We start from the raw sequence: 16,063 nt of genomic DNA, 5'->3' as shown, positions 1-16,063 counted from the left end.
GCCGCTATGCCCTTTGATCCGAGCAAGGTGTCACCATCTTTTCTTTTACCTTCTTTTGATGAATTGCAGATCAACCCTCTTATTATTGAAGCAGCATCTCATATACACAGCAAGGTTGGGCTGACCATCCTATTACAATGATAGCACCATTCTCAAGTTGGCGTTCTTTTGCTTTATTTCTCATTGAACATGGATTGCAGCATGCTCGATGTTTGATTACCATGCTCTTCAAAGCCAGCGACCCAAAGCTTGAACCTGGAAACTGCTTAATGAAACATCAATTCGAGGAGCATAATGCCCATAAAATTGAGCCAATGTGTGCCCTTATCATTGTATTCGCTTTCCCAAGGATTAAGCTCATATTGCATATAGTGTGATAGAACATGAAAGAAGCATGCATCTCCCCAAGACGTACATACAACAGCTGTCATAGGGTCCATCACAATTGAATGCTGTGAGGATGGTGTGACCATCCATTTACGATGAATAGACCCAATAATGGCATTATGCTTCTTGCTACACTTTGACAACCAACAAATCAATCCTTTAATGAACATGACGAAGGGCACTCCATATGCTCATCATAGGTGATGATTAAACAAGCAAACAGCATACTCACTATAAGGCGTAAAAGAAAAGTAGTATAGCCCACTGAATAAAAAAGGAGGATGAATCCGCTTGAAACATGATATAGGCAGCAAAAGGGGCCCCTATGTGCGACATGCAGGGCCGATAGCAAAAGCAACGAGGCATTGAAACTCTGACAAGATGCTCCGACGTGGCAGGAGAACAGCTGATCCCGCTTGAGATTTCTGTATCACGTTACAAGCATGATCATATTGCAAAAACACTTGTCTCCCCATTGTTTTAATTTTCCATGTGCCTCGCTTAACCCCCCTTTTTTCCCTTTTCTCTTGCTTTCTTTTTTCTTTTTTCTGGTCACTTGCTTCCCCCACCACCATGGCACGTACTCTTCGATCCAACAAGCGCAAGCTAGATGACAATAACGGTGCTACTACTACAACAGCAGCAGCCATCCCATCAGAGAACGGATTTGTTTCCTCTCCACCCACAAAAAAGTTTAAAGGTATGTATATGACAACGTTGGATAGGATATGGGGCATTTACAAATACATATGTACCAAGATGCAGCAGATCTACCACCACCAACAAGACGTTCCACACGATCACGTCCAACGACACCTATCCGTGACATTAAGAAAAAGGAAGAGGAAAAAGAGGTATGTATGGATGTGTACAAGCGTTGAGGTGGTGGTGGAAAAAATGACTCATGTAGGGTGTGCTGTAATGTGTACAGACTTCTGCAGCCCAACCAGCACCCCCCGCAGATGCAAATGCAGCAACACCCCACCACCAACAACAAGAGAAAAACAACACGGTGGACATTTGGATTGGTGCTTCAACAAACCTTGTAGGCTTGTATTATGGTACCGTGAATGACAAGCGTAACTGGACAGCTGTACCACAATTGGAAAAGTACAATAGTAGCAGCGTGGAGGATGCGTATTATTGGGTATGTATGTAAACAACCCATTTTTTGTGCTCTTTGTTTCTGACGATAGCACCCTGCTGCAGGCGGCCCTCCAAGCTATTGAACGATGCCAAAACGAATCCACTCGTGTAGTTATCTACACTGATTGTGATGCCTTGTGCGATAGTAAGCAATGGTGGTGATGGTGGTGGTGGTGGTGGTGAGCAGCAGTATACTAACATCATGCCTCTCTTGGTAGTACCTGACAAAGTCGATAGCAATGATCTTTGCAAGGAGCTTCATTCCAAAATCAATCAAAGCGATGGCTTAATTCATATTGTAAGTATCACCGATGAAGGAATGACAAGGGTTTACATACCAGGATCATGGTTGACAAAGGTCGTATATTATAAAAACAGCAACATGCAGCGTCGGATACAAGCAGCGAATTACGCAAAGCTCATGAACTTGTTAAAGCCCCCATGGACATAGTAAGTGATCATTTATTCAATACTACATTCGATTACTCACACAATGAATGGGAAAAGGAGGAGGTGGTGGAGGGTAGTAACAAAGAACCACCATCAGCAAAGGAGCAAGATCAAGATGTGGAGAATCAAGTCCGCAAGCTTGACGTTCATGCCGCTGCTGTTGAAAAGGATCAAGATGAGCCTATGAGATCAGAGCATCCTACTCCTCAAGAGGACCAGGTTACAGAAACATCACAAGCAGCACCAGCTAAATCGACATCCTCTTGGCGACCCGCTTTTAACTTGGCCAATATCATTGAGATTTTGCGAGCCCCTTTTGTCCGAAACAATAACCAGCAGCAGCAGTAGTTCCTCTCTCTCCCTCTCTCTCTCTCCATTTCATTTCATTTACCTTTTATTACGCTTCTACTTTTTTGTACAATTCTCTCTTTACCATCCCCATCATCTCTTGGATATTATACACATATACAATTTGCTTTTTTACCATGATGACATGATTGGACAGGTTACACGATGGGTGGTGGCAATGGATCCAAAGGATGTGAGAAAAAAATGAGAGGCTGAGCTTTTTGATGGCGCTGTTGCCGCCGATACCATTTCTGGTTAATGCGTGGATATCGCTTTGGCTTTCCTGGTGGCAAAAAGATAACAGTGGTTGGTTGGCTCATGTGAGTTGTACCGTGTGTTCGTGTAGAGAAGGAAGAATCAGTGAGATCCATGTTGATGGAAGGATACACAAAATCCATCTTGCAACAATTACCTTTTCTCTTTTTACTCTTTTCTCTTTCTCTCTCACTCACTCACACTCACATACATACACACACATACATGTTTTCATGGTCTGATAAAGCGGTAAATTACATTGAATCACCTTCTCTTTCTCCTTTCTTAACGTGCCCCCCTCTTCTCTTTATGAATACAGCGAGGTGGTCTCTTGGAATCGAAATGGTCGAAACGATTCATTCTACTCGCTCTTTTACAAGTCTTAATAACGATCCCGATCCTCATTGCGACACTCGTCAACGTGGAAACCAGCCCCATTCAAGACACACCCATGTTGGATCAGGAACCCAATGAATCCACCGACTATTTACGGCTACGATTACGAGACAAGAATGACCGTGTTCGTTTCGAAAACATTTGGTTTATTGTATACGAGCTATGGAAACTAGGGTTGATGTTGGATGGGGTAAGTTGTTATAGAGGGTGGGTGTTCAGGAACCATCATTCTCATTGCATGAACTCAATCCTATATAAGCTCATCTACAGGAATTCATTGACCGTCGTTGCTGCTGCTGGTTTCACATTCTTTTCGGGTGCTTTGGGCATCATGGTAAGTGTGTGTGTCACAAAGTCATCTGTACATGGTCTCACATTTTCCTACCAGCAAATCATCGAAAGTGTCAAATGGGATGAGGCGCCTTTGATCAATCTACAATTACAAATCGCAATGACGGTGATTGTTTGGGTACTCGCAGTGCCAACAGCCTTCGTGGCGTTTATGCTCCAAAAGCATTTTGGTTGGGATGTCATTGATAAAGTGGGACCTGAACGTCGATTACAAAGTAAGTGGTGGTATATAGTAATGAAATCAAGCTCATCATTATCATCATCATAGGCATGTATTACACCGTTCAATGCTTTACGCTTGCTCTCAAGATCAACTTTTTCTTTGAGGTGCTTCTTATGGCATTTTATGCTGTGTGCGCTAGCGTCTCTTCACGTCCACTATGCATTGCAGCCTCTGTCTTGGCCGGTGTTGGCCTTCTCGCTTTATTGATTGGACGACAAGCAGTTACGTATCCAAGGGCAACAACAATAAAAAAGATCCCCACACTAACAACCCATAGTAGATTGCTTGGGAAGCTCATTGGATGATGTCGTTGTTTTCATTGATGCAAGGTGCGATTATATTTATCAACATGGCTGTACTCGTGACCATTACAGATGTGGTGGATCCATGGTACACATTGGAGATCTATGGCAAGTAGTTGGGTTTGGGGGGTGGTGGTTGGATACACATTGAATGTGACCCCATTGCTGACATAAACAAATATAGCTAGTGCATCGATTGTCATTGTTGTGGTAGGTGGAAATTTTCCTTGACACAAATGAAGAAGAGGCATTGACACAACCCACTTAGTGCACCCTGTATATTGCTGTGCGATGTCAAATCCGATTCGGCCAAGGTTTGAAACCATACGTTCAATGGCAGCTTTGGTCGTCATTTTGGAAAAGGAATCAAACATCGAACGATGACGATGACGGGGATCCACGACGCTATGCGGAAGAGGAATTGCTTGGTGGAAATCAATCAACATCAACATCACCATCACATAATAGAGTTTCGCAACAAGAAGCTCAGCGACATGAACAACAACACGCATCACGACAACGTCATGATTCAACTACTTCTCCTCCACCTCCACAACCACCCCCTCATGACAATCATGTACATCAAGTTCATCAACCACCAAGACGTGATACACGACAAGCCGAGCATATTGATTTTACTGAATATTTTGATTACTTGGACATGATACGACGACCTAACAACAACAGCAATACCTCTCCAACGCGATAATTCATCCATCCTACTTGGCAAACAACAACAACAACAACCCCCCAATTTTACCTAATCATCCCATTTTTCTTCTGAGACATGATACGTATGTACGACTACTACTACTACTACTTCTTTACCCCAGCTTTCTCCGTATGAGACATATGAATCACAGACACCCTTTTCGTCATAATAAAGTGGAATGTGCGTGTGTGTGAGAGCGTGAATGAGATATCATCATTACCAAAGGACTACGTTGTGCTCTTTAACATGGGACCGGTCTACTAGTGGGAAAAGAAAAAAGCTGGCTATTGCTCAATAACAAGCTGGCTTGCCTACTTTTTCGAAACAATGCCTATGATATCCCACGGACAAAGAAAAAGAGAAAAAAAGGCGGGCGGCGGAGCGTCCGGGCCAGTGCGAGCGGGTCTCCTTCCCGATCGACAACCACTAGAAAATGGTTTCATATGATGGATAGAGATAGTGTAGTTCTTGGCTTTGAAAAAGGCTATCCTATTGCTTTAACAATCACTTTATGATGATAAAGACCCCCCCTTTTTGATTATTGATGGTGTGTGATGCTACAATGTGCCATTGTTTTTTATATAAAGAGACACATGCACGCATTGGAATTGAGTATTTAGCCGGCTATCTCGATACCGTTAATGAATGGACCCCGGCGCGTTAACAAAAAAGGCAAACGGTATGAGCGGTGTCTGTGCGTTCAAGCATTGGCAATGGTCAGGTTTGAGAAATCTGGGTTGACAGCATACGTAATGGCTGAAAAACGTGGCATAGGTCCGCGCACGGTGGGGGTTTCAGAGGTCCATGTGTATATTTTTTTTTCTTTTCCCCCACCAGGTCTTTCTTTTCTAATCCACAAATGGGGGCTCGAGCCTGCTGCACCAGTTGATGGTGGGTTCATTAGCGGCGGCGATTTGATTCTTAGTACGCACATATATAAAGAGACTTTTTATGTGGTGAATGTGAGACCCCTCACATTTCCTCTCCCCTCTCCCCTCTTTTTTCCCACATGGACATCAATAACTTGCTTAATCAACATCGACCTGGTGGTGGTGCTGCTGTCAAAACAAATAACACTATAATAACAACCACTTCGACCACGAATGGCTTGCACGAATGCCAATGGAAAACTTGTACCAAGATATTCTCAAGGCGATCTGATCTAGCGAGACATCAACGTATCCATACGGGTGAACGACCTTATCACTGCGAATGGCCTGGATGTGGTAAACAATTTATTCAGCGATCTGCTTTGACAGTACATTATCGCACACACACCGGTGAACGTCCCCATGTTTGTGAAAATGAAAGTTGTCGTAAATCATTCAGCGATGTAAGTCTGGGCCCCCCCCCACCCTACCATAGCGTATGATGATAAATGAAACTAACATGTTCACATGTTTATAGTCATCTTCACTTGCACGACATCGACGCACACACACTGGCAATCGACCCTATGTATGTTCCTGCTCTAAATCATTTACTCGCAAAACAACTTTATTACGGCATCAACGAAGTCATCATGCTGCTACCTCCAATACCACTACCCTTAGCACTGTAAATTACCCTGTCACCTCATCTAATCCATCATCAAGTCATCACGTATTCGCAATGTAAGTTTAAACGATGACCCTAATAGTCCAAAGACTCATACCTACTTTCAATACAGCTCCTCTCCAACACCATCCCACTCTAGCACCAATGCTTTGCAGCATGAACCAGCCACACCCGTTTCTCCTGTTTCAATGTACTCGGCTTCGCCTCCACGATATAATGAACCCAAAGCAGACATTCGCTTGCCTCCTTTGGTAGCTGCTTTCCATCATCCACCAGGACCCTCAACATCATCTTATCGGTCTACATGTGAGATTATCCCTTCCGATATACCCTGGTGATAATATACATATGGACCTTTTTTTTTGGGCTGCTGGATCATATAGAGTATGTGTGTGAGAGTGTGAGAGAGAGAGAGCTAGTTTATTGGGGGATGTGATATATGCATAATATATAAATTTCATCAGCGAAGGCTATTACTTCGTTTCAATGCAGTATAGTGTCGTATGTCACCACTTGTCAATTCCTTTCCATCATGTTCAAAGAGACGCCAGAACTTTAGATTTTCATCCGCAGCTGCCGTTGCAACGACTTGACCATCAGGGCTTAGTACAGAATGGAGAATACGTGAATCATGACCAGGGATCTCTGTAATCTTGTTCAGCTTTGGATATCCCCAAACGATCAATTGGTTGTCAGGGAAACCATGCGACGATACAATTTCCTTGTAGTGCTTGGACCAAATCAAAGATGTCACTTGCGAACCCGTATACACACTTCTCACACGCGCACCAGAGGATGCATTCCAAAAGTGGATGTGCTTATCTTCACGACCACCACCCGTAGCAACAAGATTCGTATTCCAAGGACACCATGCAATGGCCTAGAAATAGAGTGAATGAGTTTTATAGGCATAAAGGCATCACAACTATATATATATATATACATTACCTTGATGGCACCCACATGATTACTTTTGCTGTATTTTGGTGTAGTAGCACGTGCATCCCAAATGTTGACTGTATTATCATTGCCTCCACTGGCAAGCATGTCACCATCCGAGCGCCATTTGAGACCACAGACTTCGTCTTGATGACCCAAAAGTTCAGCGACCTTGTGTTGAGCTACACGTACATCATGATGCCAAATGGTTGAATCACGTGAACCAGAGGAAACCAAATGCTTGTTCCAAGAAAGCACGCCTACACGACCTTGATGACCGGCCATGGAACGTAAACGTTGATTGGCCTCGACATCCCAAATCTCGGTAGCACCATCACATGTACCCACGGCAAGGAACGCACCATCCGCTGACCATGAAAGAGAAGCAACAGGGTCGTTACTTTGATAATCAAGGGTCTGGATAGTACCATCATTGGCATTCCAAAGATAAATGGATCGATCCAAACCAATAGCAACAACATTGGCAACCGACCAATCGAGCAAGTTCAAGTAATAGTCGTCAGCCATATAGGGTGCATCCAAGATCTTTTCAGGAGAGGTGAGGATACGACGTGTGGGTGGCACAGGCGATGCGGTTGTTGTTGTTGTTGTTGTTGTTGTTGTATTAGTGGATGATAGCTTGGTATAGTCGGTGGTGCGTGTACGAGTAAGCACTGGTGCCTCGGGCTTGAAAGAGAGAATACGTTGATTAGGAGTGATGCCCACCACTGCAGCTACACGCTCATTGCGACTCCTTGCATCGTAATCAAGGAACCGCTGATCCGTTTGCTTAGCAATGTTGTATCGTGCCGACTCAAGATCCATACTATCACGGTCAGGTATAAAACGGTCATACTATTATCCCCACCCCACCCCTTAGTTGTTAGCACGATGATTGTTGATGATGATGATGATAAGGTGAGATGATGTATCTTACACTCTTTTTCTTTGTAGGTGCTGGTCGTTGTATAGGTGCATTAAGCCAATCTTTTCCAATTGTATCAAGGCGTGATTGTGCTGAATGAGATCGCTTCAATAATGAACGTGGATCGGTAATCTTTTTGCTGTTGTTGTTGTTGCTCTTTGTACTACTACTGCTGCTGCTGTTGCTGTTGCTGTTGCTGTTGCTGTTCGTCTCACCATCACCTTGTTTCTTGAGACCAAGCAAAGACGTAAGGAGACTTTGTTTGCCACCACCACCACCAGTGCTGCTGCTGCTGCTTTTACTGCCATGGCTATTACTGTTGCTATTGTTGCTGCTACTACTACTTCCGGCTTTGCTGGCACGTGTGGTTGGAGACGATCGTGGTTTCAAGGAGGATGCGTCACGCATGGCGAATGCTTTAATGGATGCTGATGGACGAACAGGTGAGCCTTCGCTACGTCGTTTCAGTGGCAAGTTGTTGGTGACACGCGAAGCGCGTAAAGGAGGTGATTGGTTGCCATCATTGGTCTCGGACAAGCTTTTCGGCATTCGGATCAAGCGTGTACCAAGAGCAAAGTTGGGCTTGTAAAGAAAAAGAGAAAGAGAATTTATTGATGCTTTGCTGGAATGAACGCTGTGTCACGCAAAAAAGTGTCGCGTGAACACGCGCCCAATACAAATTTGTTGTACACACAGCAGAAAGCAGCACTTTTTTTGTGCCCACCTCCCTCGCTATGAATTGTTTATACAAACACATCTTAAATGACATTTATCCTTTCCCATGATACGCTTGATCTTTATTATGATAGTAAATCTCTTTCCCCATAGCAAGGTTTCAGAGGGTGGGGGAGTTACATAATAAAAACAAGATCGCCACAGGCTGCTGCTGGGGGCGATGAAGTCTCCAAGACAAAATACAAACATTTTAAAACCAGCTTTCTTAAACTATTTTCAATCCAAACGCCCATGCGAATCCCTTTAAGGACAACAATGAATGGGATGTGCGAGAAAATACTAGTACATAACAACAATGAATCATCCCGATTCATGCATTACTGTAACGCCTCACAACAGCAGCCAAATGGGTCACTGGATACATAGAAGTATTGTTGTTTTTTGGAAAGAGTCCTATCATAGCTTATCTACATAGGCATCGCTGGATCATCAGCTTTTTGCTATAGTCAATTACCCTGGTTGTCTGCTGCTGCAGTGGCTGTGGGCTGCGATCACCTACTCTATTTGGGCTATAAAGTAAAGCGACGAGGAAACAATGTAATCCATCGCACCAAAATCACATGATCCAAAGTTGTCTCTGTCACATCCTTGGTTCTCTTACCGGGAGAAAATGCATCCATGTAGTATGTAGAGTGAATGACAGTTTGAACTTGTGGCAAAAGCCAAGTTGAAAGGCCGCCCTCTTTGAAATCAGCACGATCCAACCTTTACTCTGCTTACGCCTTCATTGCTCTTACGTTAGGATTTTTGATTCGCAAAGGCTCGAAGAAATGATAGAGTCGATCCTTGTTTCCACTAGTGGAATCACCTAAAACTTTATTGGCTGGCGATTGCTGAGGGAAAGAAAATAGTAATGCCATGACACAAGAAAAAAAAAGTTAATTCCTCCTTGCCAACACCTTTTTTTCCCTCTTTCACTTTTTTCCCTTTTCCCTCGGTATTACGACCTTATACGCCATGTCCCAGGCGGTCTCAGGCACGGTGGTTATCGAGAATGATGATGATCATGGATCAAAAGGACGACGTTGTGGCAATTTCTGCTCGTTACTACCCCATCTTTTGCAATGCTTTTTGATCATGTTTGTCACCGGCATGAATGATGCCAATTTGGGTATTATCATTCCAACGCTGAAAGAGCGATATGGGTTGACACAATACGTCGTGTCCATTGTCTTCCTTACTACAACCTTTGGCTATTTCCTAGGTAACGACATCCATTTGATTTGTCATCAATTCCTTTGTTGCTATTATTAAACTCCTCCTTCATTGTTACATAGCTGCTTTTACAAATGGATACTTGATCCAAAAGACCTCCCAAGCTACGACAGCATTGATTGGCGCGGTTTCCATGGTGATGGGATTCCTGGTGATCGCTGTATCAGTGCCATTTCCTGCCATGTGCTGCATGACTACCTTTATTGGTTTTGGTACGGCTTTGACACAATCATGTGCCAACGTCGTTGTTGGAGAGATGCCTCATAACACAATGCTCTTGAACTTTTCTCATGGTATGTAAACATGAACTGTGGTACTTTTCGATGGCATTCTTATACATCTCTCTATCATGTTGCAGCATTGTATGGATGTGGTGCCTTGATTGCTCCCTTGACGGCTGCAGCTGTATTACAATTAGAAAGATCATGGACCATCACTTACATGATCTTGTGCGGTATGGGTGGGCTCAATGCAGTGACCCTTTTCTTTACGTTCAGAAATCTCTCAACACGTGCTGAGTTACAAGAGAAACAGCAAGACCAGAAAACAAGCAGCAATGCATTGATAGCAGCAGCAATTCGACAAAGAATCACCTATGTAGGGGCATTCTTTTTGCTCCTCTATGTGGGTGCTGAAGTGACGCTTGGCAATTGGGGATACACCTACTTGATCTCCATACGCAGCGGCGATACAATTGCCATGGCACATGTCATGTCCGGTTATTGGGCAGGCATATGTGCGGGCCGTCTTTTCTTGGGCTATTTAACACTACGTTTTGGAGAAAAGCGCATGGTCTTTTTATATCTTTGCTTGATTTTTGCCATGCTTTTTGTCTTTTGGTTTGTGGCTGCAATAGCAGCAAATGCAGCAGGTAGGTAGATGTATGTACCAGACGAACGCATTTCATCTTTTATTTATATCATCTTTTATTAGCATTGGCTATTATTGGCGTTGCTCTCGGTCCTCTTTATCCATCTACTGTAGGCTTGGCCAACAAGGTTGTGCCTTCCCATTTGTATGCGGTTTCAGTGGGATTCTTATCAGCGGTAACGTGACATGTACGATGTGTGTCTAGCCTAAGTAATAATCGGATATGGGTAGTTTGGAAGCTGTGGATCTGCTTTAGGTCCCTTAATCACGGGTGTCATGATTGGTGCAAAAGGTGTACGGGTCTTGGTTCCTTTTTGTGTAGCGATGGCTGGTGCCATGATCGTTGCGTGGATGTTTATGCCCTCATCTTCGTCTTCATATGATAATGACAAGGGTCAATCTTCTTCGATGAATACTAATAACTTACGCGCAAGCAATGTATCCATGGATACAAGATCGGTTGTCTAGCAATGCATTACAGAATAAATTTGTTACTCAGACATGTAACTGCCTTTGAGTGAGTGAAGCGGGGCGGCTTAAAAACGTCAATAGATTTTCTTTCTCTCTCTCTCAAATCATATCATACCATGGATAGCACAGTGGTTACCCCCGGCCAGCGATTAGGTTATGCAGGCGACTACATTGCCGGTCCAGGAATTTACGAACGCGACGGTTTATTGTATGCAAGCGTAGTGGGTGTACGATCAGTCAACGAAGGCAACAATGGCAATGTAAGCCCAACTTTAAGCCGATCGGGCTCCATGGCACTCATTCTCAAGTTGTTTTGCAGTTACCGACTATGACAGTATCACGTGAGAAAGAACAATCCGCTGTTCCCGAGGTGGGCAGTATTGTAAGTAGTCAAAGGGAAAAAGTGAGCTATTGGTATAGTAAGGAACAGGATTGACGCATGGGATGTATATGACAGATCACAGGCAAAGTGATTCGAGTGGCTCCTCATCAAGCTGTTATTGCCATTATGGTTGTTGGTGATTCTCCATGCAAGGAAGATTTTATGGGCGCAATAAGGTTGGCATTCATTATTGTGAAGAAAAGATGGGGATTGTTATTGATCATGTACTAGGACACAAGATGTTCGTGCAGTAGAGAAGGATAAGGTCAAGATCTACAACTCATTCAGACCTGGTGATATTGTACGTGCTGAAGTGATCTCTTTGGGTGATGCACGTTCGTATTACTTGTCTACAGCCAAGAATGAATTGGGCGTGATATTTGCAACAAGCGTAGCAGGTAAAGGGAGCACATGGTATGGATGAAGGTATGATGGCGATATTGATGAATTATGATTAGGTGCAACGATGATCCCAATTTCCTGGCAAGAGATGCAATGTCCTATTACCAAAGCCATTGAATACCGGAAATGTGCCAAACCATTCTAATAAACACAATGATTTGCATGGAAACGAAGGGACGTTTTTATTAGTGAAGCCTGTACTCGATAATGAACCAAATAAGGGGCATTTTATATACATGTGTGAAAAAGTGACATATCCAAAAGCATCGATAAGAGAGGTTGGGTGGGGATTTTTGAGCACGCAACACCGCGTTTGATTCAACCCTCGAAGGATTTCTTCTGGGCACCGACAGACCTCCTTGTTTGACTACTACAACACTGCCTAATGAAAAACAAGCAAGGTGTAAAGAGATCGGTTCCTCCCCAAGAACCAAGCGGGAATGATCAATCGACTCCTTCTTCAACAATGAGAGCTCGCCGTTCCTCTGCAACAGATGACCAAGGTAAACAAGAAAAAACGCGAGCACACCCACCCACCCACCTACCTATCTACACGCTCACACACACGTCTCTCTCTCTCTTTCTTGTTCCAACGCTGATAACCCTTTTTTCTTTTCGACTCGTTTATTCAGTGCCTGTATCCGTAATAAATCCTGACAACAAGAAAAAGAAGAAGGCAACGCCTCGAGCACTATTACCACGACAAAGGTCCGTTCCTACATCAACCAGCCCTGCTTCACAACAACCACTGGTTGAAAGTACGCATCCTACTTCTCGAGTATCAAGATCCAAAAGAACCGCACCATCTCGGGGCCGTAAGCGAAATGCAGGAAAGGAGCGGCCTGTTGAACAAGGATCAGAGGCTGTCATAGCACCACCATCATCATCATCACCACCACCACCACAACGATCATCAAGTAAAAGTCGGCGGGGGATGAAAAGAAGCAAGTTGGATATAGAGAATATCAAGGTGAGTTATGAGATGAGAGAGAAAGAGGGAGAGAGAAAAAGAGATAGAGTTTGTTACACATGATTATGCTTATTGTTGACAGCAACAGCAGCAGCAGCAACAACAGGATGAAAAGAATCCCATTTCCCAGAAACCACGTCGTGCAACAAGCCCAGCTGCACAAGACACCTCCGTAGAACGACCACGCAACATACAATCCATCATATACGGCCGATACAAAATTGGCACCTGGTACTATTCGCCTTATCCAGCAGAGTTTGGTGACAAGGTGGATGAGCTATTCATATGTGAGCATTGCTTAAAATATACTCCCCATGATCATGAATTACGGGCACACAAGGTAAGGTTTTCAGAAAGGATCGGATGAGATTCTCAATCACAGTATTCACCTATGGAGAATATGACAGCTTCATTGCAAACGAAGGAAACCGCCAGGACGCGTTATTTATGAGCAGAATCACATTCGAGTTTATGAAGTGGATGGTCGAGAACACAAGGTAGGGGAGGAAGATGAACAGCTTGCTCCTATATCTTTATTCATAACATTGCATGTAGCTCTATTGTCAAAACCTTTGTCTCATGTCTAAGCTCTTTTTGGAGACCAAGACGCTATACTATGACGTGGAAGGGTTTACTTTTTATGTGCTTACGGAGCAAGATCGTACGCTCGATTTATTTGTTGGCTACTTTTCAAAGGTATTTGCTTGGGGAGATCAATCTACTATATCCATGCCTTACACAATCTTGTAGGAGAAGTTGTCGTATGACAATTACAACCTGGCATGCATTATGATTTTACCACCACAGCAACGAAACGGATATGGAAGGCTGTTGATTGAATTAAGTATGTTGAAACAGTGATGGGAATGAGGATGGCTAATCATGTATTGTTGTTGTTGCAAGGTTATGAATTGTCCAAACGAGAAGGAGTGATTGGATCGCCCGAAAAACCATTATCCATACTTGGTGCCCGTGGTTATCGGTCTTTTTGGGGAGCAACACTTGTATCCACGTTGAACAGTTTCCAAGGACAAATGACAATCAAAGATTTGAGTGACCAAACGGGGATCCATCCAGACGATGTGATATCAACGTTGACATGGCTAGATTTATTAAAGTATTGGGAGCCTCTGCCTCCTCCATCATCACCATCCCAAATCGATGAGCACCAGAGAGCACCACCACCACCACCACCCGCTTCTTCTTTGGCCGTTCGTGTATGTATCAAAACAGACATGATCCAAAGTGCTATCGAACAACATCGTCTTCGTTTAACCAAAATGCTTAATCCTTCATTAATTCGGTGGCCATGAAAATGATACATAATAAAGTATGTAATACGCTTGAACATAAATCCGCGCGCGCATTGTATGTACTCGAATCAAAAAGCTTCTTGGATTTGACAGCCCCGCTTCTTTCCACACTCTCACTTTTTGCGCCATGAATACCCATGCTGATACACCCACCAAAAAGCCTGTCCGGTAACTCCTTAAATGCCAATCTACCACGCTCATCTCTTGCTAATGTCTGTTATCTAATGCTTAGTGTTTGGGTCGATGGCTGTTTTGACATGATGCACTATGGACATGCCAATGCACTTAGACAAGTAAGACAGGACATGGCTTTTTTTATTGTCAAGGTCACTCAACAAACATACTAGGCCAAAGCCATGGGTGATGTATTAGTCGTGGGAGTGCACTCTGATGCCGAAATCATGAAGAACAAGGGCCCTACAGTGATGAAAGAGCAAGAAAGGTATGTTGGGGTAATGGTATGCATGGAATGGAATGGGTTGTTGATAGTAACATACCTACATTTTAGATATGATGCTGTGGCTGCATGCAAATGGGTGGATCAAGTAGTGCCTGATGCTCCTTACAACACAACGGTGGAGATTTTGAAGGAATACAACATTGATTTTTGTGTCCATGGTGATGACATTACGACGATGGCAGATGGCACCGATTGTTATCAAGCTGTCAAGGACGCTGGCCTTTATCGTGAATGCAAGCGTACTCAAGGTGTCTCTACCACTGAATTGGTGGGCCGTATGTTGCTCATGACACGTGATCATCACAAGCGTGGCGAGTCATCCATTTCCAATGTGAATGCGCAAGACCTTGGTTCTTTCAGTCAGGGCACAGCATCGGCTGATAAACAACGCACCACCATTTCTCATTGTTTGCCTACATCGAAGCGCATTGTTCAATTCTCGGAAGGACGTGAACCCAAAGAAACCGATCGTGTCGTTTACGTCGATGGCACATTTGATCTTTTCCATATTGGCCATATTGAATTCCTCAAGCGAGCCAAGGCTTTGGGCGACTTTTTGATTGTTGGTGTTCATGATGATCAGGTAGGTAGCGATGAGGTGCTGTATTATTCATCCTTCCTCACACCATCTTCATTATTAGACTGTCAATGCCATCAAAGGCTCCAATTATCCCTTGATGAACTTGCATGAACGTGCACTTAGTGTCCTTGCATGCCGGGTACGTTTCACCTTGTCATATCACACGCTTTATTCTAAATGATGCCAATGCAGTATGTGGATGAAGTCATCATCGGTGCTCCTTACAGCATCACCGAAGCTGTGTTGACCAAGGAATACAAGGTCCATATTGTCGCACATGGCAACACACCCACTGAACCGGATTTAGATGGAAAGGACCCATACCAGGTTAGCACCTAGAAAATTCGGGTTGTTTGTTTTATTAACTCCCATTGTCATATGTAGCTGGCCAAGGACAGGGGTCTTTATACAGAGATTGAGAATCCCAATTCGACGCTTACAACCCAAGGCATCATTGAACGTATCATTGAGAACCGTGTAAAGTAAGTAGTGGGCCTTTGAACCTTGGTAGGATTGACCATTGACAAGGTGATTTTTTTCCTTACTAGATACGAGGCACGACAAAAACGCAAGGGTGCCAAGTCTGCCATTGAACAACAAAAGGAATTAGAAGAGAAACAACAAAGACAAACTGCTTGATTTCATTCAACTACTACACTATTCTGATCATGTCC

The 16,063-nt window shown here is 43.7% G+C and overlaps 8 protein-coding genes across 8 annotated transcripts; 7 read left to right on the top strand and 1 right to left on the bottom strand.

Annotated features, from left to right (window-relative positions):
• Positions 1 to 960: 960 nt before the first annotated feature.
• On the top strand, positions 961 to 2,331 carry O0I10_004843 (uncharacterized protein; the record flags this gene model as incomplete). The annotated part of the gene is made up of 7 exons (XM_058484892.1): positions 961 to 1,087; positions 1,156 to 1,241; positions 1,319 to 1,534; positions 1,597 to 1,678; positions 1,752 to 1,831; positions 1,912 to 1,983; positions 2,041 to 2,331. The coding sequence occupies 7 exons, from the start codon at positions 961 to 963 to the stop codon at positions 2,329 to 2,331; spliced, it is 954 nt and encodes a 317-aa protein (XP_058344391.1).
• A 480-nt stretch (positions 2,332 to 2,811) lies between these two features.
• Positions 2,812 to 4,567, top strand: O0I10_004842 (uncharacterized protein; the record flags this gene model as incomplete). Its single annotated transcript, XM_058484891.1, has 8 exons — positions 2,812 to 2,835; positions 2,906 to 3,172; positions 3,242 to 3,316; positions 3,371 to 3,548; positions 3,602 to 3,777; positions 3,837 to 3,966; positions 4,043 to 4,068; positions 4,127 to 4,567. The coding sequence occupies 8 exons, from the start codon at positions 2,812 to 2,814 to the stop codon at positions 4,565 to 4,567; spliced, it is 1,317 nt and encodes a 438-aa protein (XP_058344390.1).
• Positions 4,568 to 5,579: 1,012 nt separating this feature from the next.
• On the top strand, positions 5,580 to 6,465 carry O0I10_004841 (uncharacterized protein; the record flags this gene model as incomplete). The annotated part of the gene is made up of 3 exons (XM_058484890.1): positions 5,580 to 5,903; positions 5,978 to 6,183; positions 6,240 to 6,465. 3 exons carry the CDS (start codon positions 5,580 to 5,582, stop codon positions 6,463 to 6,465), a joined length of 756 nt encoding a protein of 251 aa, XP_058344389.1.
• A 122-nt stretch (positions 6,466 to 6,587) lies between these two features.
• On the bottom strand, positions 6,588 to 8,540 carry O0I10_004840 (uncharacterized protein; the record flags this gene model as incomplete). Its single annotated transcript, XM_058484889.1, has 3 exons — positions 6,588 to 7,007; positions 7,076 to 7,921; positions 8,004 to 8,540. 3 exons carry the CDS (start codon positions 8,538 to 8,540, stop codon positions 6,588 to 6,590), a joined length of 1,803 nt encoding a protein of 600 aa, XP_058344388.1.
• Positions 8,541 to 9,803: 1,263 nt separating this feature from the next.
• O0I10_004839 (uncharacterized protein) lies at positions 9,804 to 11,279 on the top strand (the record flags this gene model as incomplete). Its single annotated transcript, XM_058484888.1, has 5 exons — positions 9,804 to 9,930; positions 10,004 to 10,234; positions 10,300 to 10,812; positions 10,875 to 10,987; positions 11,043 to 11,279. The coding sequence occupies 5 exons, from the start codon at positions 9,804 to 9,806 to the stop codon at positions 11,277 to 11,279; spliced, it is 1,221 nt and encodes a 406-aa protein (XP_058344387.1).
• A 119-nt stretch (positions 11,280 to 11,398) lies between these two features.
• Positions 11,399 to 12,211, top strand: O0I10_004838 (uncharacterized protein; the record flags this gene model as incomplete). The annotated part of the gene is made up of 5 exons (XM_058484887.1): positions 11,399 to 11,542; positions 11,602 to 11,664; positions 11,740 to 11,840; positions 11,896 to 12,062; positions 12,123 to 12,211. The coding sequence occupies 5 exons, from the start codon at positions 11,399 to 11,401 to the stop codon at positions 12,209 to 12,211; spliced, it is 564 nt and encodes a 187-aa protein (XP_058344386.1).
• A 240-nt stretch (positions 12,212 to 12,451) lies between these two features.
• Positions 12,452 to 14,349, top strand: O0I10_004837 (uncharacterized protein; the record flags this gene model as incomplete). The annotated part of the gene is made up of 7 exons (XM_058484886.1): positions 12,452 to 12,569; positions 12,699 to 13,036; positions 13,128 to 13,376; positions 13,444 to 13,533; positions 13,592 to 13,732; positions 13,787 to 13,880; positions 13,940 to 14,349. The coding sequence occupies 7 exons, from the start codon at positions 12,452 to 12,454 to the stop codon at positions 14,347 to 14,349; spliced, it is 1,440 nt and encodes a 479-aa protein (XP_058344385.1).
• A 127-nt stretch (positions 14,350 to 14,476) lies between these two features.
• On the top strand, positions 14,477 to 16,028 carry O0I10_004836 (uncharacterized protein; the record flags this gene model as incomplete). Its single annotated transcript, XM_058484885.1, has 8 exons — positions 14,477 to 14,517; positions 14,582 to 14,642; positions 14,697 to 14,791; positions 14,858 to 15,392; positions 15,451 to 15,528; positions 15,582 to 15,716; positions 15,774 to 15,871; positions 15,938 to 16,028. The coding sequence occupies 8 exons, from the start codon at positions 14,477 to 14,479 to the stop codon at positions 16,026 to 16,028; spliced, it is 1,134 nt and encodes a 377-aa protein (XP_058344384.1).
• Between the last annotated feature and the right edge of the window lie 35 nt (positions 16,029 to 16,063).

This window comes from Lichtheimia ornata (genome assembly GCF_029851405.1).
Source record: "Lichtheimia ornata isolate CBS 291.66 chromosome Unknown scaffold00018, whole genome shotgun sequence".
Lineage (NCBI taxonomy): Eukaryota > Fungi > Mucoromycota > Mucoromycetes > Mucorales > Lichtheimiaceae > Lichtheimia > Lichtheimia ornata.
Note: the sequence above shows the minus strand (reverse complement) of the source record. Positions and strands in the feature narration are given on the sequence as shown.